The 27216-nt window shown below is 41.8% G+C and overlaps 1 protein-coding gene across 12 annotated transcripts in view; it reads left to right on the top strand.

The window, feature by feature from the left end:
* LOC121578273 (forkhead box protein P1-B) overlaps positions 1-26361 on the top strand; it is a 210146-nt gene extending 183785 nt beyond the window's left edge. For 10 of the 12 annotated variants that reach the window (XM_045223875.1, XM_045223874.1, XM_045223878.1 and 7 more), the window contains 10 exons: positions 2958-3074; positions 9455-9542; positions 10857-10940; positions 14454-14664; positions 14810-14886; positions 15614-15715; positions 17604-17725; positions 18546-18615; positions 18848-19014; positions 21783-26361. In XM_045223875.1, coding sequence (XP_045079810.1) covers positions 2958-3074; positions 9455-9542; positions 10857-10940; positions 14454-14664; positions 14810-14886; positions 15614-15715; positions 17604-17725; positions 18546-18615; positions 18848-19014; positions 21783-21921 — 1177 coding nt within the window. In that variant the 3' untranslated portion in view covers positions 21922-26361. Of the gene's footprint in view, positions 1-2957; positions 3075-9454; positions 9543-10856; positions 10941-14453; positions 14665-14809; positions 14887-15613; positions 15716-17603; positions 17726-18074; positions 18245-18545; positions 18616-18847; positions 19015-21782 lie in introns of all 12 variants that reach the window. The other 2 variants (XM_045223879.1, XM_045223883.1) reach the window with 2 other exon arrangements.
* The last annotated feature ends 855 nt before the right edge of the window (positions 26362-27216 follow it).

The raw sequence follows: 27216 nt of genomic DNA, 5'->3' as shown, positions 1-27216 counted from the left end.
CTCCCTGTCAGTTAGTCATTCTTGCTGGTCCGAGCTTTGGGATGTGAGGAGAGAAATACCCCTGTGAGCCAGGTCTCTTTGATTCGCTGATATAAATGCAATGTATCCTATCTGTACCTGACATCAAGTCCCCATCCCTGCACTGCACTCATTTTGTGCAAGAGAGAGAGTTATGGAGAGAGAGAGAGAGAGAGAGAGAGAGAGAGAGAGAGAGAGAGAGAGAGAGAGAGAGAGAGAGAGAGAGAGAGAGAGAGAGAGAGAGAGAGAGAGAGAGAGAGAGAGAGAGAGAGAGAGAGAGAGAGAGAGAGAGAGAGAGAGAGAGAGAGAGAGAGAGAGAGAGAGAGAGAGAGAGAGAGGAGAGAGAGAGAGAGAGAGAGAGAGAGAGAGAGAGAGAAAGCGAGAGAGAGAAAGCGAGAGAGAGAAAGAGAGAGAGAGAGAGAGAGAGCATCCTCCTTACAAAGCATTTGGCCCACTTACTTCCCAGCAACCATCAATAACCACAGCTCAGGGACTTCAGCTCAGCAATCTGTTAAGGAGATAAATAATCTGATTTGGCACGACACTCCCCTCTCTCGCCTTTAATTTGTCTTACACCCGGAAAATGATAATTAAATCATTTAGGGGTAAACCCTTGAGTGGCAGGAGAGACGAGAGAATGGAGTTGGGGTAGTCATCGATACTCACTCTGAGAGATGATAGACCTTATTTTGACTGGCTGTACAGACAGACCATGCCCAGACTCTGACCCTGCTTGGTAGACACATCAATCCTCTCTCTGTTTGGTAGCAATAGACTTAGACTGACTGTCCCAGTGTACTGTATGATCCCTAGGATCATACCTTGTTGATGACCTAAAGCATCTTACTCAAAAATAGACAGATTGTGTACAGTGTGCTCTGGTTGTGTGTTTGCCTGCGGTATGGTAGGCCTATGTGTTGTTGGTGTTTACAAAGTGCAACACCTGGAAGATTTGGCCACGTTCTGTCTAGGTAGAGGCTTTTTGTTCCTATTCTATGCAGGAAGCAGATGACACAGTTTCCCTCATTGCTGTTACAAGATCATTAGAGTTCTCTTCCCCCAGGCAGCAAGGCAGCCTGACAATAATAGCATCCTAACAGACCTGCCCAGGGTGCGAGTCACATTTAACTCCACCACAGAATTTGAGAGAGAGAGAGAGAGCTGAGGAAAGGAGCTGTTTTTTCTCTCCTAGTGCTGAATGAGAATGAGCTCACAATAGGGAGAAACCTCACAGAATCCCAGGCACTTCTCCTATTACACTAATGTAGCTCATTTGGTGTATATTCTGTCATTTACCACTGTTTAGTCATTTGCCGTTTAAAAGTTTTCTTCTGCCGCCAAGCAGAGGCTTCCGAGCTCTGTGCTCACCGACTCCCAGCACACACTCCACAATTCAATATCTTATTAATAAAGAATTAACCAACATGCCTCCTCGTAAAGAATTAAAAAAGGATCTCTTTAAATTAAAAATCAGCACTACATTCAACAGTCCACACATTTCCTTGTTAAAAAGTCATTATAATAGATCTTCTACCATCTATTTATTAGCTGTATCAAAACAGAGGTCTTAATGTGTATGCATAATTCATAATTGGATTTTTTAAAATATGTCTTACTTTTGAGGGGGGAAAACTGTTAACCACATTCATGAATGCTTCACTGCTCCCTAATTGTAATGCAATTGTCACGTTATGAACAATGTGAACTCTTAAGCAAGTAATTATAACGCAAGAAAACCTGTGACGACCCTTAAAATTTCCTTCTTGAGGTACAGCTTTACTCACATCTATACAAATGAGATTTTAATCTGAACAACAGCGTAGTTTAATCCTGCAAAATTGGCACACCCCGATTAAATTTTTATTTATATATATATATATATAAAATGAAAGATTGTTTCTGTAATTATATGCGTTAGGATTGGTTAAATTGTGTAGAGGGCTTTTCAACCGTCATCCTTAGTAGAGCAAATTTACACACAGAGCATATCCATATGAATCAGACAATAGTAGTTAGACTGAATGCCTAACGACAGCACTGTGGAGATTTGGACCTAATGAATCTTCCCTTGCCCTCTCTCCCTTCTCAGCCTCCTGCAGAATGGGTCATTACGTAAGTAGCAGTGGTGTGCTAGACTAGAGAGCCACTAGCAGCACAGGTGGTAGCGATATAGGACAGTCCCCCAGACTCTTGTATCTGACACTTGTACAGTGCCTGTGTCCATATGGCAGACTGTCTTGCTCTCTAACACAAACCGTCTACACGCGCAGGCCTCTGCATTGTACTGTTTCTGGTTATACTCTGTGTTTCCACTTGACTTGCCATATGGAAGATGTTGTGTAGTTTGTTTTTCGGGACGATCCTGGTATTTACAGCGGATGTTGTGAAGCCGTAAGCCTCTCCTCAGTTGTGCTAGTGTTTGGCCCCTGCTGATGTCGGTTGGTCCGTCCGTCCGTCGATCGGTAAATAAGCAGACAGGGGCTGTTTGGTATTTACTGTTTGTGCTCGACGGGAGGCTGGCAGATGGATTTTTGTTGTGGGACTGGCCAGCCCGTTCCTCCAGGTGGGTTCTGGGATAGGGTTCAGCGGTCAGGGCGTCTCAGGGAACCCCTGGCTGCCTGGATCAAAGTGGGCTGCTACTTGGATCACTGACATTAAATAATTACAGATTGGGTCCCTCTCACAAGGGCTGCCCCTACGAGGGCCGCCACCTCCAGCCAGAGAGGAAGCAGAGATCACAAGGCTCACACTGCCCACAGTTCAAAGGTCAACACAAAGACAGGCTTTTGTGTTGAGACACCACAAGGGGCATTCTCCCCAAACCCATCAGCATCCTCCACTTCAAATGGTGTAGTTCTGTATCATCAGCCATTAAAACATCCTCCACAAAGAGACTGTTAATAGGCAGGCATTAATGTACGTCTGGCTTTCTCTTCCAGATCTACGCTAGACGACCACCACCACCACTCTCACCACAGTCACCCGCTCTATGGGCACGGGGTGTGCAAGTGGCCTGGATGTGAGGCGGTGTTTGAGGACTTCCAGTCATTCCTGAAGTAAGTTTCATTGCTTTTAGGCTGCATCTCTCTGCAGTATGTTACGTTTGCTTCCTCAGACTCCAGTGTCTTGTTCCCGTGGGCGTCTGGCCCTCTTCTTGGGTCAATTAAGGTTTCCCCTGGGGCTCAGTGGCACTACAGGTGCAACGGGTTGTTATGTGTGTGTGTGTGTGTGTGTGTGTGTGTGTGTGTGTGTGTGTGTGTGCATTTGTGCACATGGGCATGTACATTTGAAGTCGGAAGTTTACATACACCTTAGCCAAATACATTTAAACTCAGTTTTTCACAATTCCTGACATTTATCCTAATAAAAATTCCCTGTCTTAGGTCAGTTAGTATCACCACTTTATTTTAAGAATGTGATATGTCAGAATAATAGTAGAGAGCATGATTTATTTCAGCTTTTATTTCTTTCATCACATTCCCAGTGGGTCAGAAGTTTACATACACTCAATTAGTATTTGGTAGCATTGCCTTTAAATTGTTTAGCTTGGGTCAAATGTTTCGGGTAGACTTCCACAAGTTTCCTACAATAAGTTGGGTGAATTTTGGCCCATTCCTCCTGACAGAGCTGGTTTAACTGAGTCAGGTTTGTAGGCATCCTTGCTCGCACACGCCTTTTCAGTTCTGCCCACAAATTTTCTATAGGATTGAGGTCAGGGCTTTGTGAAGGCCACTCCAATACCTTGACTTTGTTGTCCTTAAGCCATTTTGCCACAACTTTGGAAGTATGCTTGGGGTCGTTGTCCATTTGGAAGACCCATTTGTGACCCAGCTTTAACTTCCTGACCAATGTCTTGAGATGTTGCTTCAATATATCCACATAATTTTCCTTCCTCATGATGCCATCTATTTTGTGAAGTGCACCAGTCCCTCCTGCAGCAAAGCACCCCCACAGCATGATGCTGCCACCCCCGTGTTTCACGGTTGGGATGGTGTTCTTCGGCTTGCAACATCTCATCTTTTTCCTCCAAACATAACAATGGTCATTATGGCCAAACAGTTCTATTTTTGTTTCATCAGACCAGAGGACATTTCTCCAAAAAGTATGATCTTTGTCCCCATGTGCAGTTGCAAACCGTAGTCTGGCTTTTTTATGGCGGTTTTGGAGCAGTGGCTTCTTCCTTGCTGAGCGGCCTTTCAGGTTATGTCGATATAGGATTCGTTTTACTGTGGATATAGATACTTTTGTACCTGTTTCCTCCAGCATCTTCACAAGGTTCTTTACTGTTGTTCTGTGATTGATTTGCACTTTTCGCACCAAAGTACATTCATCTCAAGGAGACAGAATGCTTCTCCTTCCTGAGCGGTATGACGGCTGCGTGGTCCCATGGTGTTTATACTTGCGTACTATTGTTTGTACAGATGAATGTGGTACCTTCAGGCGTTTGGAAATTGCTCCCAAGGATGAACCAGACTTGTGGAGGTCAACCATTTTTTTTCTGAGGTCTTGGCTGATTTCTTTTGATTTCCCTATAATGTCAAGCAAAGAGGCACTGAGTTTGAAGGTAGGCCTTGAAATACATCCACAGGTACAACTCCAATTGACTCAAATTATGTCAATTAGCCTATCAGAAGCTTCTAAAGCCATGACATAATTTTCTGGATTTTTCCAAGCTGTTTAAAGGCACAGTCAACTTAGTGTATGTAAACTTCTGACCCACTGGAATTGTGATACAGCGAATTATAAGTGAAATAATCTGTCTGTAAACAATTGTTGGAAAAATTACTTGTGTCATGCACAAAGTAGATGTCCTAACCGACTTGCCAAAACTATAGTTTGTTAACAAGAAATTTGTAGAGTTGTTGAAAAACGAGTTTTAATGACTCCAACCTAAGTGTATGTAAACTTCCGACATCAACTGTACGTGTGTGTGTGTGTGTGCTTGCGTATATGTTTGTATATGTGTGTGAGTGGGTGTTGGGTGTGTTGTTGTGCCTCTCTATGAGGGTGTTGGGGTGTGGTCTCCACTGGGCCCTGCAGGGGCCTCTAATTCCTGTGATAAGTACCGTCCCCATGGTGATTCTGGCCATTTCCCCCAAACAAATAACGGGAGGATGTTTATCTGGGGCACCCAACACTCAGGGCGCTCTGCATGTTTGCCCTTGTCACTGGACAGGGATTGGTGTGTGTGCCTTCGCTTCCCTCACTCAGCTATTTCTCTTGCTTTCTTTCTGTCTCTCTCTGTTTGCTTTTCTCTTCTCTTCTGCTCTTTATTTTGGTCTCTCCACTGCCTCTCTCACCAAACAAGCTGTCTTTAGATCACGCCTTAATAACAGCACCAGAACTAACTTATTGTCACGTCTCAGATTCAGTAGTTTTACTCATCAACAACATCAATTATAACCATGCCGTTGGACCCTCTAAAACATTTACATTTTAGTAATTTAGCAGACGCTCTTATCCAGAGCGACTTACAGTAGTGAGTGCATACATTTTCATATTATTTTTGTTATACTGGTCCTCCATGGGAATCGAACCCACAACCCTGGCGTTGCAAGCGCCATGCTCTACCAACTGAGACACAGGGGAATCAATCTCAGGGTCTTTTGGCTTCTTCTTCTAATTCATATCCACTCTGAACTGGGCTTGTGATGTCCAGGCCTGACCCTGTTTACTAATCAACATTGTGTGCAGTGTTCTGTGGGTAATCCAACACATGACACCACCATGGCTACAGAGACAGAGGATGAAAACATCTGTGGCAGCAGATCAATGGGTGTCTGTCGCCCCAGATTAGTGGCACTTTAAACAAGATATGACACATTTCCATTATCCTGGGCCTAAACTAAAACAAGTAGTCAGGGCACACAGAGGTCCCTCACAAGATACAGTAGGTGGAGACTTAACAGTCACTACAGTTCTGCTGTTCCTACTCGGTGTTTGGCTTTTCATTTCATACTATGCAGCTGGTCACTTTGAGAGAAGTTTGTTTTGAAAAGTGTCCTAAAGTGTTTACAGCACCGCAAAACACTTTGAGATAATTTTTTATGATAATAATGGAAGCTACCCTGGATTTATGTGTACTGAGAGAAAGCACAGAAAGTTTGAGTTGTTTTTTTAAACTCTGTTTATAACACATTTTCACCAAGTTCTTCGACTTAACAAATTAGCAAAAATATGACTATTTTGTTCTCCCTTCACATTCCAGTTTTGGGAGTGTCACCTTCAAACCATCACTATTTATTGTATTCTGACATTGCCTCACACTTTGTTTATAGAAGTGAGAGGAATTAAAATCTGTGTGCCCGGTAAAGCTCTCCTTAGAAAAAAGCCTTTTAGTGCACTCTGCAATGTTTTTACAAGTGTTTTTATCATGGCAACATCTTGTTTACTTTAGTTGCCTGCATAAACTGCTTGGAACATGTTAAGAAAACCTTTGGAGAGAGTCTCCACAAAGCCGTCTTTGTGTAACAGCAGACAAGAGAGCAAGCAGCTCACCAAGGTGTTAACTCTCAAACCCTTAAGCACTTCCACATGAAACCCAGAGACTGATACCCCACGTCTCAAAAAAAACAAAAACACAAATAAATACAATGAATAAATCAGGCATATACTAACAATACATTTATAAATGAATGTTCAGGCGGATAGACATGTTGGAAGTGAACTGGAGGAGACAGTAGAGACAGCAGAACACTAAGTACTGTATAGGAGAGTGGGAAAGGTGAGGAGGACTCTAACGTCAACCAGATTTCAGCTCGCCATGCCAACAGCAACAACTAACACGGGACTGAAATATTGTTTTAAACTGTGTGCGTATTTATTCTGTCTTTTAAAGAAAACATGACATACCTACATGCACTATCTCGATAAATAAAAAGGGCCAAATCCTGTTTTCAATTCAGTGCTGTGAGAGGTGGGGTCCGGTTTGTAGTAGAGCTCACTGTTTTTATGAGGGTCAAGACCACCTCTTCAGTGGCCTTTCAAAGGTCACAGCCAGTGAAACACTGCACTGCCCTCTAGTGCTGCACCCTCTGCCTCTCTCTCACTTTCATAAAACTAACTAACTCTCATACCTCAACACTCTCTGAGAATTGCTTAAGAAGAATAGGCTATTTGGTGGATATGTCTTTTGTAGACAATGTTGTTCTTCATATTTCTCAACATATGTCTCCTAAAAGATGTCTCTTAAAATCATTGAACAATATTCTTGAATATCTTATATTTAAAATGCAGTTTCTACCCGATGTGCAAACAGTTTTGTTGAAAACAATGAAAATAGAAATTAAAATGTACACAATGATCAGCTACAGAGTATATGGACATGTGCCATAGGGCTGGTCCAAAGTAGTGGGTCCAGTGTATATAATTAAAACCAGTAGAAAAAGAAAGGCACCCTAAATGATAAGTAAAAAGCTGACTGTTTAAGGAATGTCTATTTAACTTGTTTTATTGTGGCAATTTACATTAGGGACTGTCATCCTGCCAGAAAGCTTTTAAAATCTGCTTCATTTCAAGTCCAGAAAGTGACACATGCCAACGTTCATAGTGTCTCTCGATGTCAATTCCCCATATCCCCAGCTAGCTCCACGTGTCCAGACGCTCTTCGCAGGGCTGCATTAGGGGCCATTTGAATATTTCATTTCCTATTAATTATGCACTGTGACTCTCCATGTCATTAGAAGAAAAAAAATGTGAATGTAACAAAGGATGAAGAGAAGTGAGGTGCATGGCTTCCATGAACAGAGACATTCCAAAGCTCATCACGTAGGGCACCCTTCATTGAAAATGCAGTCTATGCCGGTTAAATAAATTGAAGTTGAAACGTCTTTACCTATTTATAAAAAAAAAAAAAATGGTAAGATGTGCTGAAATGTTTACCAGTTTCAATCTACTTAATTCAATGGTATTTTATTTAATTCAGATAAATGTGAAGCTGAGAGTGGACAGAATTGATTTCAGCAGGCAGGGTTATCGTTCACGCTTTCTTCAGATGTGCCTTCATTTCTGTCTTTTTGTCAAAATAATTAAATTGAAAATACTAAATATATATTACATACTATTTAAAAATATATATACAACAGCGCCATCTGAAAAGCAGTGTATTTTCCATAAAGATTTAAATCACTGTGCCCAAGGTTGAAAATAGTCCACTAAAAGAGAAACCTTCACATTCAAGCAGAATGCCATCAATTTCCCCTCCCTTCACATTATGTCAGTTTTGTGTGTGTCTGTGGCTTTTTAATGCACAAATGTGTTGTCGGTGTGTTAAGCAATCGGCCCACAACAAAACTGCCAGGGTGGCCTTTAGATTTATTGGGCCATCATATCAGCCCGGCCTGCTATTGCTACTGCCCCGGTCAGGTCTGGCTACTTTGATTTGCAATAAATGACAGAAAAAGTGTATTTGAGAAGGCAGGCACGTCGCACACCATTCCTCCCTCCGCCGGCACCACTGTGAGTGCGTAGAGGCATGCATAGTGACAGTGACCTACATGGTCACTGAAGATGTGATATAATTTATGATATATATAATATATTGGATCCATTAGCGAGCATAATGAAGTAGTGAAATGAAAGGGTATTTGTGAAATCAGTTCAAACATCCTGCTCGGATTATGATTAAATGATTAATGAAATGCCCCTGCATAAGCATTTTCAAACAGTAATTCATGCGGAGGCTGATAAAAATCCTCCAATCATATTTCCTTCACTCGTGAACCTTATCTCCACCATTTTATATAAATCACGGAAAAAATCCTGTCTGCTGCCGGGCAAGCTACTTATTTAGATTAGTAAAAATGTGCAGGAAAAGAGAACATCTTCGCAGTATAAAATAATTATGCATAATTATATTCATAATTCAAGTTTGTGACAGATTCCATCTCTCTTCTTCTTGTTGTCCTTTGCCTTTCCTTCTGGCTTCATTTGAGTTCTCTTCATCTTGATGACATAATTAACTAAAAAAGCCACCAAAATAAGGAGAATATGCCAACCAGAAATCTTTGAAAAGAAAGGTTGCACAGTGAAACACTGCATAATTTCCAAAATTAATCCAACCTGAAATTCTTAAGTCATTTTTCTTAGCTATGAAGTTAAGTTTGAGCAGATATGGCCACCTCATGAAATATGGATTCCATTCTTCTTTGCTTAAAGAATTCCTTTTCAGGTTATGCAGATATTGTTATATAAATCCTGGTAATATTAGGGTAGTTTTATATTTCTGGATCTGCACAGTATTTACTCATTATTATCAGCATGTGTGTTCACCATTCCTACTTTATTCCCACAGTACCCATACAGAGGTATTACTAGATCACGTAATCACATAAAGCATTATAGGATTTGGATCAAATTGTATAAAAGGCTGCATTAAAACCATGTGAAGACACATTGAGCTCAGAATCTTTGTTTTCTCTGTTCTGTTTCCTCTCAGGCATCTCAACAATGAGCACGCCCTGGACGACAGGAGCACAGCCCAGTGTCGGGTGCAAATGCAGGTCGTACAGCAGCTGGAACTACAGGTATTGTCTCTCGTTTTCACCCAAATATGCGTGGCTCCTTTCCTGACACTTCCTCTGTCTACCGCTCCCCCCTCCCGCTCCCCCCATTTCGCAGATATGAACCATGGGTCACACATTGAGGGGGGTGAAAGAATGAAATTATTTTGTACATTTGTGAGTAACCAGTCATTAAAAATGTGTTATGTATGCATGACAGCCAGACAAAGATATATGAAGGGCTCCGGGGCTAAGTAGAGAAGATAATTACATTTAGAATTTTACTGGGTTTTAAGGTTATTTATGACTTTAAACTGTTTGGCACCAACAATAAAACACTTATTGAAATGCTCAGGCAGCAGCCAACGATGGGCTTCCTCAGTGTCGACTAGGTTTATTGGAACAAAAAGATACGATACCATATTTCTCACAAATAACAGTGATCAGGAATATTAATGTAGTCCTCCCTATGAGTGGCCTGATAGGCACTTCGTCCATACGAGGGACCCTGGAAAATATACATATGTACATTAAGTATGCGCTAATGGAAAAAGGGATGGCACAATTTTGGTACATTAGTGTGTGTAAGTAAGGGCTGTGGAGAGGTGGGTCTGAACACTAACTGGTCACAATGCCCACTAGGCAGGAATCAGGTGTCTTTGGGGAAGGTTTGCACATGTTATATTACAACTGAAAGGTAGACCTAACGAACCATGCCATTAACTGTTATTTTTGTGTAATTTGTTGTTGTTGTTGCTGCTAAGCAGGCATTGTAATCAATGGCATTTGTATGTATAACAGATTCAATGCTGTATACACTTCCATTTATCAAGAGTACAAAGCAATGACGATTAACAGAATTTTAACCTCGAACAACGAGGTTACAAGTTCAGTTAAGCATTTCACAACACTACCATCTTACTTATTATTTATGCTCTGGTTGTGTGTCATTGAGAGCGACTCAAAGTGTGCAAGTTTATCAGACACATCCTGATTCCGCCTCCTAACCCAGCGTATCTCTATAATGTGACCTGGCAGCTACTGTAAGACATAGTGGACAGTTTAGGACAGGTAGGCAGATCTAGGGTTTGTTATTGGCAATGGGACCTAGAGTATAGTTTAACCTTGAAGAAGAGACATCGCCAGGTAGACTTGTGCATGAACATTAAGGTATCAAAATACACAAAGGTTTATAATCAGAACAACATATTAAAAAACTACTTTCTACTGGATATATGACATACAGTGAGAAAGAACATCATGTATTGGATTGTACTACAGAGAATTAGATTTTTGTTCATAAAGGATTTAATGGCTGTTTTTTCCTTCTCATTACAGCTAGCAAAAGACAAAGAACGTCTTCAAGCCATGATGACGCATCTCCACGTTAAATCCACAGAGCCCAAACCCACCCCACAGCCAGTGAGTAAAAGCTCTATCATATGCCTGTTTTCCGTCCTCCTCTTCTCTCATTTGTCTAATTGCCACACATATATTTATTAAAATATTTCCTCATCTCTTTATTTATCTGCTAAACAAAAGCAGCTGCTCACTTGAGAGGAGCACTTAATATTGTTTGGATCACATATTTTGACATCCCAGATTCAATTTTGTTCTGATGATTAACTCAGAGCACGTGGTAATAGCATTCAGTAGTGGCTGAACTAGTGTTGGTATGAGCTGACACCATAGACCTCTGTAGCATGGTAAAATATAGACGTTTCTTTGAAATTGAAAAATCTCCTCAACATCTTCAATTGGTTGTGAAGATGGTATACTGGGGATTCCACCAAATAAGCTTCAGAAATACAACATGTTTCTCAAATTAAGAGCAATTGTGATGGCTGTTCAATTCCTTATCTTGCCACATTTTTCGGACCATAACACCATGTGTCTTATATCAGCATGATATAACTTACTGTTTAATCCTTGTCTTATAGGGGTACCACTTAACATACAGCATACTGCTATTTTGTCATGTTTAAGAAGGAGCCCCATTACCATAGTTCAGTCATTGTGACAGTTCATTCATAGTGCCGAAGGCATGAGGGCCATTACACTGCTGGGCTGAACACAGAGGCACACACACAGAGGCACACTCACACACTTACACACTTACACAGAGAGAACCTCTCCTCTGACGAGTTCCTTTCAAAGCCTCAATCATTTATTTACAGTCAGTCTGGAGCTATTGACGGGCAGAGTCTCTGTACAGCACGCCACACAGCGCAGGAAGGCAGGCAGGAAGGCAGGCAGTCAACATAAAGTGCCTGGAGATGTGACAATAGGCTGCTTGTTGGAGCTTTGCCTCTGTCACACACACTGATTGTGTAGATTAGGCTTCGGAACGAGTGCCTGCCACATGGACATTTGTATATGAAAAGTGGCTGGGGCAGCAGATAGCATCTTGACTTCTCTACCTCTCCTCTCCCCAGGGCCAGTGGGAATGGTTGTGTCAGGGCTCTGTGTTAAAGCTCTGCGGGGTGGGTACCAGACCAGTGCTGCTTTTATTCAAATAAATACATTTCCTGCATTCTCCAGCGGTGGTGCAGTGCGTGCTGGTAGTTGCTATGATAAATGTGTCTAGCTGTGGTGTGGCTCGGTGGCTGGATCAGTGGGGGAATCTCACAGGTCAGGGCCTGAGTCCCAGCTGGAGCTCTCAGTTAGACAAGAGCTGGAGATGACCTCTGAGTTAGACCTGGCTTTAGACTATAGACTGTTCAGGGAGTGGGTGTTGATGGGAGAAAAAACATTCAGTCACATCAAACAACAGCAATTGCCTGCATTTTACAGTTACCATTTTACAGTTACTATTTTACAGTTACCATTTACAGTTACTATTTTACAGTTACCATTTTACAGTTACTATTTTACAGTTAGTCCTAATTAAATACGTAACAGATACTGTACATACACAGTGTCAACTGAATATAATTGAATTTATTCCTATGAGCTGTAAAAAAAAAAAAGAGAAAAAAAAAGATGAAGACAATACTGTGCATAAACAGTCAGTGTGTGTGTGCATGCGTGTGTGTTTGTGTTTGTCTTTGTGTGGGCCCACGCGGGGGTGGGTGTCTGTAGTTGGTGTCACTAAGCATTCTTGTCAGAAGTCTGACCTTTTTGCAGTACATAATTAAGGAGGGACTTTTTGTTTATTTTCTTTAGCAGTTTGGCAAGTCAAAGCCAGTATAATTAGATCACCAATTACCATTTAATTAATTTCTGTCTGAAGTCTCATTTTGTCTCTGCACTGGAGTGAGCCCAAATGCTGAGGGAAAGAAAGAAAGGCTATTACCAGGCTGTCTGGCCTATTGTTGAGGGCCACTCACTGTTTTTGGCAGGGGAATATGGATGAAACATGAAACAAAGACTGCTAATCCACAGGAAAATAGGTCTATTGATAGTATTGTGTCAGAAAACAACCAACACAAGTGTGATTTATTTGGCCCTTGATTTAGAATAACACACTCGTACAGTAGTGAATGTACCGTATACATTTATGTGCTTACATGAATTGTGAAACACATCATTTGTGTAGAACTCTGCCAAAAGGGATATTCTGGCCTCAGAATTCTTAATAAACATTACATGCTGTATTTACACATATCTCTATTGATGCAGAAAAAAACAGACACAATACCCATGTTTTAGCAGGTGTAATGCAAATGAATACAAATACACAGACTACAATTAATTCAAAAAATCACACTAGCCGTAACCTCGTTAAGTCAATGTCATGTCAAGGATGAATATAGCAGTGGTGCCAGCCGTGCAGGCAGCCCCAGATATCTTTATTATATACCTGTCTATCATGTGGGGCCATCTTGGTGGTAATGACTGCTAATAGGGTTGTGGTAATTGGGTGGCCGTGGAGGATCCATGTGGGGGTTGAGATGTTAAACACTGTCTGTTCACTTTCACCTGCAAGCCCTGCATCTCCACTGTCACCTACAACCATTATCAGCTAAAATTAGATATCTGATACCTCCAAAGCAATTGACAACCTTGGCATTTCATACATTTGTTAGCACAATCCACAAATGATTGTCAAAGATGAGACTCCTCCTGCCCACTCTCTCTCGCTTTCTCTCTCTCTCTGTTTTTTCCTCCCCTCATTCCTTGCAGACTGAAGTCATGTTTAATTTGGGAACTGGCCTCCTTCGGCAAATGAGCAATTAGAACAATTTTGTGGGAATATGTATATGTGTCATTAGCTTTCCTGCAAATTAATAGCTGGAGCAATGGGTCAGACTCGAATTTTCCACTTGACTGCTGCTCCACTGTGGAGGCTTGGCAGTGTTTGGAAGCAGCCACAGCTGCTGGAAGCCATGGTATACGTTCAGAGCACTTGGCTTAATTCGTTTACCTTGTAGCCATTATTACTAATATCCCTCCCCACACCCCCACCCTTGACAGAAAAGCCACCCCTCTCACTCTCCCTCTCTACCAAATATTTGGGATCCGTCTTGCGCCAGACAGCCCAGGTGATGGGGTCATTCAGATACAGCATTTAATCATCAGATCACCTCCATAAGCATCTCCTAATTAGAGTCCTTACAATACAATTTCAGCTTGTAATTAGCCCAGATTGGCCGCTTCCTTTCCGTGGCTTATTAGTAGCTGCTCAGCGGTAGGTAAGAATCACATTGTCATTTGTCAGGGCTGTTAGGGCCGCCCAGTCGCCACGGGGATGTGATGCCAGTAGATCAAACAAAGGGAAGAAAACAGAGAGCTGGGAGCTGAGCCGTTAGAGAATGAGCAGGACTCCTTGGTTGTTTTCTAAACGTTTAGCGACCGTTCACGGATCATCCTCAGGGTTGCCCATAATTACAGCTGTGATCAGACTAGCCAATGAGGCGTCTGAGACGCTGGGTAATTAACGAGCTCTTGTCTGTCTGTCTGTCTGTGTTTTGTTTTGTTTACTCTCCCTCCCAGCTCAACCTGGTGTCCAACGTCACCCTGTCCAAAACAGCCCCGCCTGAGGCCTCGCCCCCTCTGAGCCTGCCCCAGACCCCTACCACCCCCACGGCCCCCCTGACGCCCCTGTCCCAGGCCCACTCCGTCATCACCCCCAACAGCCTCCACCACAGCGTGGGCCCCATGCGCCGGCGCTACTCTGACAAGTACAACATGCCCATTTCCCCAGGTACTGGACGCATATACCACACACACACACACACACACGCACATACAATTTCAAATCTAGCAGACTGGAAACGTATCTATAATAGCTACTGACTATGGCCTTTCTCTATGTTCGTCTGTATGTTGTGTTTGCTCCCTTTGTACAGATATTGTCCAGAACAAAGAGTTCTACATGAACGCTGAAGTCAGACCTCCCTTCACATATGCCTCGCTTATACGCCAGGTAAGGATCCTTTGGTCGGATGCCTCCACTCTGCTCTTCTCTGGGCTGGTAACTTGCAATGTATTTAATCTGTCACTTAAAGGAATAGGGCCTTTAATCTGCTTCAGTGGCTTCTGTGGTTAACAGAACACGCAGTAGATAAATATTCAGCCAAGACACAGACTGCTTATTGTCCACTTATTTTCTCTCCCTTCCTTGTTAAATTTCAAATACAATTTAGACGCGCAGCAGAAGATTAACCATCTGCAAATGAGTGCAAGAATGCACTCGGGACTCCAAAAACGGCCATATATAACATTTGCTTTTGATTAAGCATTACAGTGGATGTGATTATTATGAAATTCATTTCACACAACAGTAGGGACGAACCTGTTTTAAGATGGCCAGTCAATTATCGGCCAGCCCGCAGTAATCTGTGATCTCAGGAATTTATCTGAGCCTGTCATAATTGCTGGCCTGTAATCTGCCTGAGAATTGTTTTTGCTTCCCTCAATTTACACTGAAAAAATAAATATATTCAAATTGTGAGATTTGAATGGGAACCAGACAGTGTTCCATAAAGAAAGCGAGAGGGCACACATCATCCACATCATCACACGGACAGACGATGCACTGTAGTCTGGGTTCTTTCAGGAGAGCACACACAACCTTCATGCCACTTGTGAATAATAGATTGTTTTTCAGAGTGAACAAAATGTTAAATGTTGTTTCTGTCTCTTTTTTCCAGGCTATCCTTGAATCACCGGAAAAGCAGCTAACACTAAATGAAATTTACAACTGGTTCACACGAATGTTTGCATATTTCAGGCGCAATGCCGCAACATGGAAGGTAAAATAACTCTTCACTTTGACTTCCTTAGACTAATATAAAGGGCAGGGACTGTTGTGTTGATCTTGTGGAATTAAATGATAGTCAAATATATCAAGTTTAAAAGCAATGAATGAACCTTTACCCAATTCATAACTGTGCCTGCTTATTCTATCCGAATAGAGACACCTCTAACACAAACACTGTCTGTAACCTCGCAGAAAAATGATGAGGGAAATTGTGCATTCTTGTAAAAGAAAATCCCCAGCTAATATTTGGAGATGTTTTTGGTGGTGGGTGGCATGAGTTTAACGCTCCACAGTGCTGCCAGGGACTCCTGGCCGAGACCCTCCCACAGAATTTAAACTGAGAACACCTTTTCCACTGGGCCACACACACACAGGCAGACAAACCCCAGAGAAACAGAGAGAGAAAAAGAGAGGGGTTAGAAAGAGAGGAGAAGCGGAGGAGTAGGAGAAAAGAGAGTGATGAAGCATTGAAGGCTACCCTCATAAGGCAGGGAGGGCCTGTAGTGTAGCGTATCCACAGTGCAGCTGTGAATAAACCCCCAAGCCCCCCCCACCAGCCCCCCTCCACAGCTCACTGTCCTCTCTTTTTAACTTCCGCTGACAGCCCTACCATAGGGGCACAATGAAGTTTTAAACACCAAATCCCACACTGTGAAACACTGCTGAGAGTGTAGCATAGAGATGCACATGCACACACACACATGCATGCATGCACGTACACACACACACACACGCACACACACGCACGCACACACACACACACACACACACACACACACACATACACACACACACTCAATAAAGCACTCAGATGACAAAGGACCAATACTTATACGGAGTTCCAATCTCATGTGTCAGTCTCATGTGTCAGTGATTGGTTTATTTAAAGGGGCAATCTGCAGTTGCTACATCCATTTTCGGACTTATAAATAAATTAGATGTACCCATTGATTCTTAAATAATATTTAACATTTAACATTTAAGTCATTTAGCAGACGCTCTTATCCAGAGCGACTTACAAATTGGTGCATTCAACTTAGGATAGCCAGTGGGACAACCACATCTTGATCACAGTAAGTGCACTTCTTCAAACAATATAACTTATAAATGCCTCATGAGCTTAGTTTAACTGTCGTACCACATCAGAACCCAAAGTATAAGCTTCTTTTACGCATATTTTAAGCAAAGTAAATGTTAACAAACACTGTATACCCTCAAAACATGGTTAAAACTATGATTTTGTTAGCATGGATGGTCACCGTTTGCATCCATAGCTCTGTCTTTGAATTCTCCAGCCTCATCCCTCAGCTTTTTACCGAAACAGTGGCGCTTTGTTATTGTTTCAACTGCTGATTGCCACTTTAAGAAAAGTAACCTGCATACTCTGCCAATGGTCTTATGAAAAAGCTTATCATATAACCCAAAAGCTAAAGCTTTTGGAAATGTGTCTTCTCCATTATTGTTAAATTGTAGGTAAGGTCATAACTGAAACTGACAAACCAAACAGACTGGTTTATTTGATCAAGGTCTTTGTTCAGTCTGGGTTTTTGTTATCAAGGTCTTACAGAAGGCTCTTCTCAAATGGCTCATCATAAATTAAAGCTCTATGAATGATATTTTAAAAGGATGTTGATGAAATGAAACTGTATTGCCATAGTAACTGGAAAATATTTCCACAATGTTTTTGTCATTTGAAACTTTTTGGCAGTCTACTGCCAATATATCACTGATACTTGAAATAATGTACTGTATTATGTCCAGGTTCTATCATGTGCCTGTCTATAAATGTTTCTTCTCTGAGATGAAATGGTTCATGATTAGACATTTTCTTGTGTTGATAGAATTTTTCTCTCCCTTCTTTTTTTTTACACCAACTGCAGAACGCAGTCCGGCATAATCTTAGTCTTCACAAGTGTTTTGTGCGAGTAGAAAACGTTAAAGGGGCTGTGTGGACAGTGGATGAACTAGAGTTCCAAAAGAGAAGGCCACAAAAGATCAGTGGGTAGGTCTGCCATCTCTGGCCGACTCTGGCGTTTGTCTGGTTGTGGATCTATGGGAAGAGGCTGCTCCATGTCATTGTCTGCGTGCCACGATGTCCCCCAAAGTCGCTGTTTGCTTTAGTGTGCAGCATCCCCCATGCTTTCAGTGTCCTACCCGTGGTGGTGTACCAAAACCCACATTGGCTTGTGCTTATTTTCATTTTGATCATCTCCCTCTCCTCCCTTGTCCCTCTGTCTGTGACTGGTGTTGGTCTGTCTGTCCCTCTGTCTATCTGTCTGTCTGTCCCTGTGTTGTTGTGTTGTGATCACTGCATCTGCATCTGGCTGCCCTGATGCTTGTCTCCCGCTCAGGGTGCCATTCGCACCAACCTTTCCCTGCATAAGTGCTTTGTGAGAGTAGAGGATGAGTTTGGGTCCTTTTGGACTGTTGATGATGAGGAGTTTAAACGCGGCCGCCACGTACAGCGAGGCCGCCCTCGGAAATACACCGCTGATGAGAACTTTGATGAGCTGCTCGTACAGTAAGCACTTCCGCCTGGCCCACCCTGCCTGCTGACCCCCAACTCCCCCCCAGACCCTCGCCCCCCACCTCCTGCATGCTCTGCCTCTGTGTTCCCATCATGCCTCTGTGTTCCCATCATGCCTCTGTGTTCAGCTCTTCCTTCATACATCATGCTTTTACACAACCTGCTTCCATCAACCTGTTTTGTCTTCCTTACAATGAATTGAAATTATTCTGTGTGCTTTTGGTGATTGATAAAATTGCATGAATTGTATGAAATGAATGATGAGCATTTTCTAAACTAAAGTTGTTGTCTGCAGAAGTCCAGCCTTAGTGAAGAACATCCAGACCAGCTTGGGTTATGGGCCGGCTCTCTCTGCAGCCTTCCAGGTAAATGTGAATACTGACTCAGTCTCAAGCTCTCTGGGCGTTCACTACTTTACCTTTTACCCTTTTACTGTGAGGGAAAGAAAGGCAGGAAATAATAAACATAACACTGTGTCCACCTCCTATTCCTGGTCACTCTTCCTTGTTTTGGATGTACGGGTGGTGGGATGGCAGGCTGAAAAGTGCTGACAGTTTTCTTCCGTTTCACCGTTTTAACACTGTGCATGCTTTTCAGGCTTCAATGGCAGAAAACAACATACCTCTATACACTACTGCTTCCATTGGAAGTCCCACCCTCAACTCCCTGGCGAATGCCATCCGAGAGGAGATGAACGGAGCGATGGACCATGGAAACAGCAACGGTAGTGACAGCAGTCCAGGACGCTCTCCCTTGCCAGCTATGTGAGTGGCTCCTTACTTTTTATCTACAGTATTTGTTTAAGACTGGAGGGAAGGAAAGAGTTTCAGCTGGTCTCCACTGATTCAAATAGATTCCAAATATAATGGATTTTGATAGAACATTTAAATATCCACCCAAATGCTTTAGAATTTGATATTAAATGTAAATGTTATACTAAATGAACAGTGCTAAAAAGGATTATAAATAAAGAGAGGATGATATTGGCGCAGATGAATGATGGGTCAGGACTGTGGCTGCAGCCCTCCCTGAAAATGGAAACTCCACCTTCTGGAAGGTTTCAAAGCCAGGCAAGGCCGGGAAGAAAAGACCGGAGCCCTCTGTTATTTCAACACAAAGTTTATCAACTCTCCTTTATTACGGTTCAAAAATGTGTCATGCTGTCTGCTGAGTCCTGCCATAATCACCTCTTCAATTTGTTAAAATATTTACAAAATGCCAGAAAGCATAGTGACAAAGCTGCTGTCTCCTCCACACTGAAACATGAGCTGCAACACGTTCAAAACCCTGTGAGCCATCGAAAGAAAAACAACAATAAAGCATAATTAGTCTAGAAGAAATAGTCCAAGATTCCCATGTAGGAAAGCTGTGGTCGGCTTGGAAACCGCAGTTCCCTATTCACTTGTTGTATAGGAGTGTCTGCTAAGTTGTCTGAAGCCTAAAATAATACGGGGCAGGCAGCATCGTTTCCAGATGTGGGGCAGAACACCGATGTGCAGCTATGCTAGATTTAGGGATGGCCCCGTACAACATCAGAGCTAGAGGGAAATTGTGCCGGAAAACAAAAAGGTGCAGTATTGAGCTTGTGGCGAAATGGAGAAAAGTGCCATCCTTAATCACTGTGAACATAGCTTTGGGCATCGCTCTGGAACAGGAAAGGCAGAGACAGGATGGGTGTGCTGGCCCAAAGGCTGCCTGTGTCTCTCCCTCTCTTTATCTTGAGGCTGATAAAGCCCATATTCTGAGCTTTTTCACAATTACTGTATGTGGATAAGCTTTATATGAGTACAAAATGTGTCAGAGCGTTCAACTTCAGTGCGTTCACGCAAAGCCACATTTCTTCTATCTTCTATGAAGCAGCACGCCTTCAAACAAACGTTCAGGTTTACTAGCTAGCACCCTCTATCACTCTAAAGCCGGCTCCTTCTCTCCTCTCTATTCTCTGAGAGATGCACCTCACACAAGCTACAGAATCGCAACATCCTCGTCCCACCCGAACCAAACCTGGCTCACAGACCCAAAACCTCACAGCTCTTCAACTAGTGTACAGACAACAGGCTGGCTATGGAGTGGCCCAGGCCTTACAGGTGTTTACCAGCTGCCTATCTCACAGCCCTGCATGGTCTTAGTCAGAGTTAGGCTTTTAACACAGAGAGGAAACCAAGGCTGTTCTATTTTACAGGAAGACTATAATCAGGTATCCAGCCTCAGCCAGCTAATTAAAAGCAGAGTGTGGAATCAGCATGCAGTTCAGTAGCATAATAATAACAATTTCATGTTTGCCCTGCAGCTAGGGATTGAGACCTGAGGCGATGTGACTTGTGGAGTTACTTTGATCTGAAACCAATAGAAAAGCTGACTTTACTTTTCTCCCTGTTTTATAACACCAAACATTGTCAGCTCATTTGCATTGAAAGCTTGTCCATTTATTTACCCATCAAAGGGTAAATAAATCAAATTTGTTTGACAATTGTGGGTAAATAAATCTAATGAGACTGGGGTGGAACATGCATGTCCCTGGTCGCTGGTCAAAATGGGCTCAGCGTCTCATACTGACATCTAGTGATGTGGGAAATAAATGTATACAGTTACATATCGCTATATTATTTTTGGATGATATTATATCGATATTTGACTCCATGTATCCATTTCTAAAAATAAATGGTTCGAATGGGAAATATCCTGCAGCTACAAATAATGTACTACCTCCTCTCTGTGCCAGTCGGGCCTCCTTCACGTGTGCTTTATTCCTGCAGTGTTTCTGTAATGAGAATTTGGCAGATCTCATCTCTTTAGCGCCTCCTTTGCCCAGGCAGTGGGCTGGGTTCATGTTTTGCCTTGTTTACAACTGACAGCGTTATTATTCTCATAAGGGCTCTGTTTCATATCACAGTGTTGTGTTGAGTGTGCCTTTCTGCTCTGCTCGCGCACCTTCCTGCCAGTGCTCTTCTTCTTGTATTGACACTTGGTGAAAATATGCATTCATTTTGGAGTTTAAAGCATGTATGGCGGTGTCTGGTCGCTGTGTTTGCTTGAAGTTGATTAATGATAGAAGCCGGCTCGGGGTCATCCTCTGGAGACCCGCCTCGCAGGTTGTGCATGTTAACGAGTAGGAAGGGGAACACACAGCACGCCACTGATCCACCGCCACCAGGAGGCTGACAACAGCCCACTCGCTCCCTCCGCAGAGTCCATTCTTCTCTCTCCCCGTCGCACGTTGTTAATCTTCCTCATTTATCAATTCTAAGTGAATACCCAGTTGTCAGCTGCTATGAAAGTAAAGCCTGCAGGTTTCCTGGGATTGGAATACCTCAAAAGAAGGTGAAATTATCATCAACACCAGCCCAGCCCAGTGAGGCGCCTCTCAGAGATTCATTAGAGCCACTCATTTGTTTTTGTTCCTAATTTCTGAATCAATACATGTCTGTGATTCTCATTTCGACAGAGAATGAAAGGTTCAACAAGGGTTTATCCAGCTAAAGATAAACTAACTGGAACATCCCCTGTCTGTTTGTGTTCTGTTTCCACGCAGTCATCACATTAAAGAGGAACCACTGGACCCGGAGGACCACGAAGGCCCCCTCTCCCTGGTGACGACGGCCAACCACAGTCCAGATTTCGATCACCACAGAGATTACGACGATGACCAGGGCCACGATGACATGCTGTAAGGCCCCCAGGGGCCCATCCCAGAGGCAGAACTAACCTTAGTCATCTGTGAGACGCCACAACGTCACAGATAACACAGATACAAGACTGCAGTCTCAGCCTTCTGATGACAGCTATCAAATGTTTCCAACTGACTTTTAGTGCCATTAAATACATAGTGAAAAACACAAGAACGAGAATACGTCCCACTTGGGAGTATTTTTGATTTATATCTACTTTTTGGTTTAAGTGAACGAAAATATGAAAAAAAAAAAAAGTAATTTCTACTCAACATGCGTTGGATGGACATGTTTGGTACTGGGGACTTCTTCTTGGTCAGTGTGGTGGTTTCAAATCCAGGATGGACTTGGACCTGCACTGTGCAGCCAGTATGGACTGCATGCAGCCCACTCAACCACACTGAGCACGGACTGCAGAGGGGTTCTCTCTCTCTTTCTCTCTCTCTCTCTCTCTCTCTCTCTCTCTTTCTCTCTCTCTCTCACACACACACACACACACACACACACATATGCCCATAAACTCAAGAGATATTGACTGACATTTAATTTACACTGTGTGTGTGTGTGTAGATTTTGTTCATTGTCACTGCCTTCAAAACTTCATTGGTTTGCTTCCATCTAGGGTGGGAGGGATGTTTTTTGGTGTGTTTTGAGGGTGAGGGTTTTAAAATATAAATGTATGTCTTTTTCATTGTACATTGCTGTTATTGCATTTGATTTCTTTAACTGATCAGACCTCATGCCCATGCTGTGGAGATTCTGTATGGTCAGCACTTGATGAATGTTTATATGATTTCCTTTCATGTTGTCTCGATGTAGTTTTTTACATGAAGCAGAATGTCAAATACCAAGTAGTATTTTTCTGTCATTTATTCCACATGCTTCAGAATGCCACCTCCCTGACATGTAGTCCATCCCCACCCCAACCCCCCCAAGCTCATGAAGTCCATCTGCAATGCACTACTCGTAATGAAGGCTCTCTCCACGCATCAGTGAAGTTTAATTTAAGATGAGAATGAATGACAGAGAAATCATGCAGGTTATGATTTATCCTCATGAAATTATATTGGAGAACAGCCCTTCACGGCAGTGCATGTTAGCTGCAACCAAATTTCTGATCATTCGCAAGCTCCCAGTTTTAGAAATAAATGTCAGGTGTGCAGGACAAAGATAATATTTTAGACCAACTAATTGTGATTCCTGAACACAACTGTCATTGTAGATCAAACGTGTCTAGTTTTCCACACTGTAATTTCATTCATGGAGGGATTGTTTGGCCATGCTTGAAGATATCAAAGTGCATTCCCTATAGTTTTAATGTTTTTTACCATATGCATGACCAGTTGTCTCTCTCAGTTTTGAGTGATTATTAATAATTACACACATCAGATGAAATATTAATGTCCTTAATTTAGGGATAATCCCAAGACGGGCAATAAGACCTGATCATTGCTTCATTCCAGTATTTGGCAGCCATGTTACGGCCCCAGACGCCCACCCACACCACAAGGGAACTGATGATCTGGTACAGTCGGGTCAACATCAGCAGAACCCAATGACCAAGTCAGAGTAGTGACGTAGGCCCTGCAATAGAGTGGATGGGATTGATGCAGGAACTGTGGCGCTGTGAGGCTGAATACAAATGGACTTGATCCTAGGTTTGGTATATGATATGAAACAGAATATGCTCGTACAAAGACTCACAAAAATGACTTTTTAAAGACTGCAACCACTTTGCATTTTTAATTTATTATTATTATTTCAGTTTTTAGTTTTACTTTTGTATTTAGTTGTTGATGTGTCGGATATCTTGTTCTGTGACTACCAAAGATAAACTACAAAGTAAAAACGATGTTCTCTGTTTCATGCAATAGCAGATAAGGCCAAATATCCTCCATTCTCTCCCATTGGATGTGAAAGGATCTAAAGATGGAGGATAGTCTCAGCTGTGTTAAGCCAATGGCACATTGATTAGAGAGGATGCTCCTCAAGCAGTTGGACTGTCATTACCTTTAAAGCCAAAGGGGTCTCTTGATGAGTATAGTAGCTGCAGGACTTTGCGGTGACCAAAACTGAAAGGGAGATGCAGAGTCAGACAAACATTATGACCAAATTAGGGGAGCATGGTCTTTGGACCAATGGGAGGAAAAGGGATCACTCTATCCATCTATCAGCAGCAGATTACTGTGCAACATAAGAGGATGGATAAAAGGAGATTATAATGATGATGATTTATCAGTAGACAGGAGAGCTTTGCAGAGAACAATGTGAAAAGAATTCTATACTTCAACTGGACCACACAATGATTAAATATTTTGTTAATTTTTTTATTCTTTATGGATTTGTACCCTTTCCAACGATTGTATGCCACTCTTTAGTGAATCCTGCTATCTTGATGGGATTCTACTGTTCTTTGTTAACATTGGCAAGGCTTTATGATTGTGTTTAGTTTCTGTCAACGTATTACTTTTTATATTAAAAAACACTCCTGTCAACTAATAAGCTGGGTACAAGGTACTTTATGGCAGTTATTTTAACATTTCACCATGCATTTGCTATTACTAATGAAAAGGGCAATCTGTGGTTTTCAGAAAATGTATTTAATATCCAATAGCAGGCAGCTGTGGGATGGGTCAGTAACAGCCGGACTGGGAATCGTGAGAACAACTCGAGCTCAGCCAAAGCCAGTCTTTTGCTGGTTTGCTTGGTATTCTAAAGGGGGAAAAGCTGGTAGATTAGAACATTCTCAGCATGTGTAGCTTGACATTACTAAAGATAACAGCATGAGAAAACTGTTAGTACACAGATCTCAGTTCAAACCTATAGGGAATGATTAAATTAAAAGAGAAAAAAAATGTTTTTCACTCAGTTGCACTTAGTTGTATGTCTTGCATGTGTAGTCCAAAACTGTAGAGAGTGAAAAAACATTTTTTTAAACCAAAAAAATTATAAGAATACAAAATTTGATCATGTTTATCTTGAGGGTCTCATCCTTTGTGCAAAACCAATCCAAACCTCAGGCCTTATTTCATGAAGAAATCACCCAACTTTATTTGATCCCATTTTTCACAATCTATTGTCAGTCATTTGGTCGTGGGCTTTACAACAGTAGGTCGTTAGTATAGCCTTATGTCTTTTGCTTGTCATTTTCTTTCCTTGTTTCTTTCAAAGATCAAAAATACATTTGTGTTATTATTTTTGCTTTATCGCAACTGCTTTGTATTAACTATAAAATAGCTTTGAAAAACTGCTGTATGTATTGGAATAGCAAACTGTACTGCAAATGTATTTTACTTAGTAATCCTTGCTTTAAAAAGTCATACATGCAGACATCTGTGTGAGATGGGCGGGGGCAGGGTGGGGGATTATCCCAGATTTAGGATTTTAAACTGTAAAATAGAAAACAGACTTTTCTCTGTTATCATTGATCTAAGCATTTTGTACAGATTTTGTTCTTCCTTGTGTTAAGCTGTTTTTGATACTTCCTTTTGATGGTCCAACCACTGCCTTCTGTGGCTATATGTTAAAGATTACTGCTTGGAGAAAGGGCAGACAGGTATGTTTCCTCTACAAGACTGAGGTATCTTGCATGACTAATTCCAGGGTCACAGAGATGAGAAATAATAGTTAAGTGGTCAGTAATAATATAAGGGTGTATCAATCTAATGATATTTTATATGAAACTAATAGGAAAAAGAAGAAAAATATGCAGTGCCAAGATGTAGAGAATATTTGTTAAATGCTTTGTTTTTATTCCAGAGGAATGAATTAATTCATACATACATCATCAGAGATGTCATCATCATCAGTCCATCCCCATTAGGTGACATACATACTGCTTTTTAGTTATTCTTTAGCTCAACTGTTTGGAAATGTGTTAATTTTTTCATGATAAGTATAGACAAGCACAGCAGGTAGCAGTCTTAAGTGGAGCACAAAGGTTAAAGGTTAAAAGTTTGATGTGAATCAGACTCTGTACTCATCCTTGATATATGTTGATTTTTTAACAAGACATATCAACCCGAATCGAGTAACCTTTTGACCTTGCTGTGCTCTGTGTAGGTGGCATCAGATTCCCCCTCAAGACACTTGCGGCCATGCTAATTTGCCACATTTCCATCAATCATGATCCACCCCACTGTCATTCACCACTGTGTTGTACCATCATCCTCTCAACCCGTGCTTCTGGCGGAGGGAGGGAAGAGGGTACAGCAGAGCAGCTGTCACGGTGCTTTAATGTTTCAGCAGTTAGGTTAGTTTTCTGTTGAAGCTGTAGTCTGTAGTTTTCTGTTTATTAACTAAAGATTCTGCTCATCACCTCCATCATCAGTCTGTAATCTCCTCATCATTCCTGGTCTGTCTGATGCAGACTATTCTGTTGTACAGTCGGTCTCGATAACTGACGTAAGCATTCTAAAAATGCAATAAAATGCTGGTTGTTCACGTTTGTTTCCTGAAGTCATTTCTTACTTGGTTTAAATGGTAGGGATCTGCATACAAAAACCACTGAAATCATAGTTGCCTTGTCCGTGTGTACCAATGCAGGACACTGCAAAAGAAAAAGGCCCCTCCAAAATTCTCCTCACAGCGATTACACCTACAGTATACAATGATATTGTCATTTTTGTATTATTTTGTGCAGGTTAGATTGTCACAGATACAGGCCTGTTTGTCATCTTCTGCAGGACTTCTGAGTCTGTGATGATGACCACCACTATCATATCAGCCTCAACATTAAATTATCTTGTAATTAAAAAGAGACAGTTAAACTGTTCTAACATCAATTTAGGTAACAGCATTTGATAAGCTATAAATTGTAACTGCATTAAAATTCCAGAAATATTAGCGATATGGATTTCTTGATGGGAATTAATGCTGATGACCAAGACTTGCTTTTTTTATGACGGAAGCACAGGTCATGTTGGCCACAAAACAGGAGACAGAGATCAAGTCTAAGCACTTTTAATCTTGTGAAACAAGCAATTACAAATAGTTGCATTGATTCGTTAAAAAGCTTTAGGTGACATAAATTGTTTCTCGCTTAGCTTATTGCTCCTATACATAAATGTCACAAGTATATTATTAATTAAAGCCATTGAAAGACAAGATTTAATAGAAACAATATAAAATCACGACCAATCTTTTTGCTGGCAATATTTTATCTAGCATTTGGGGTCCTGAATTTCCATGTTGTATCTCCAGTAATAGACAGTACAGTGGGCTCCGGAATGATTGGATCCCTTGATTAAGATTAGCAGAAAAGACTGTATAAAATAATCCAAATACTGAGCTATATTG

This window comes from Coregonus clupeaformis, chromosome 12 (genome assembly GCF_020615455.1).
Source record: "Coregonus clupeaformis isolate EN_2021a chromosome 12, ASM2061545v1, whole genome shotgun sequence".
Taxonomy (NCBI): domain Eukaryota; kingdom Metazoa; phylum Chordata; class Actinopteri; order Salmoniformes; family Salmonidae; genus Coregonus; species Coregonus clupeaformis.
This window is presented reverse-complemented; position numbering and strand designations above follow the sequence as displayed.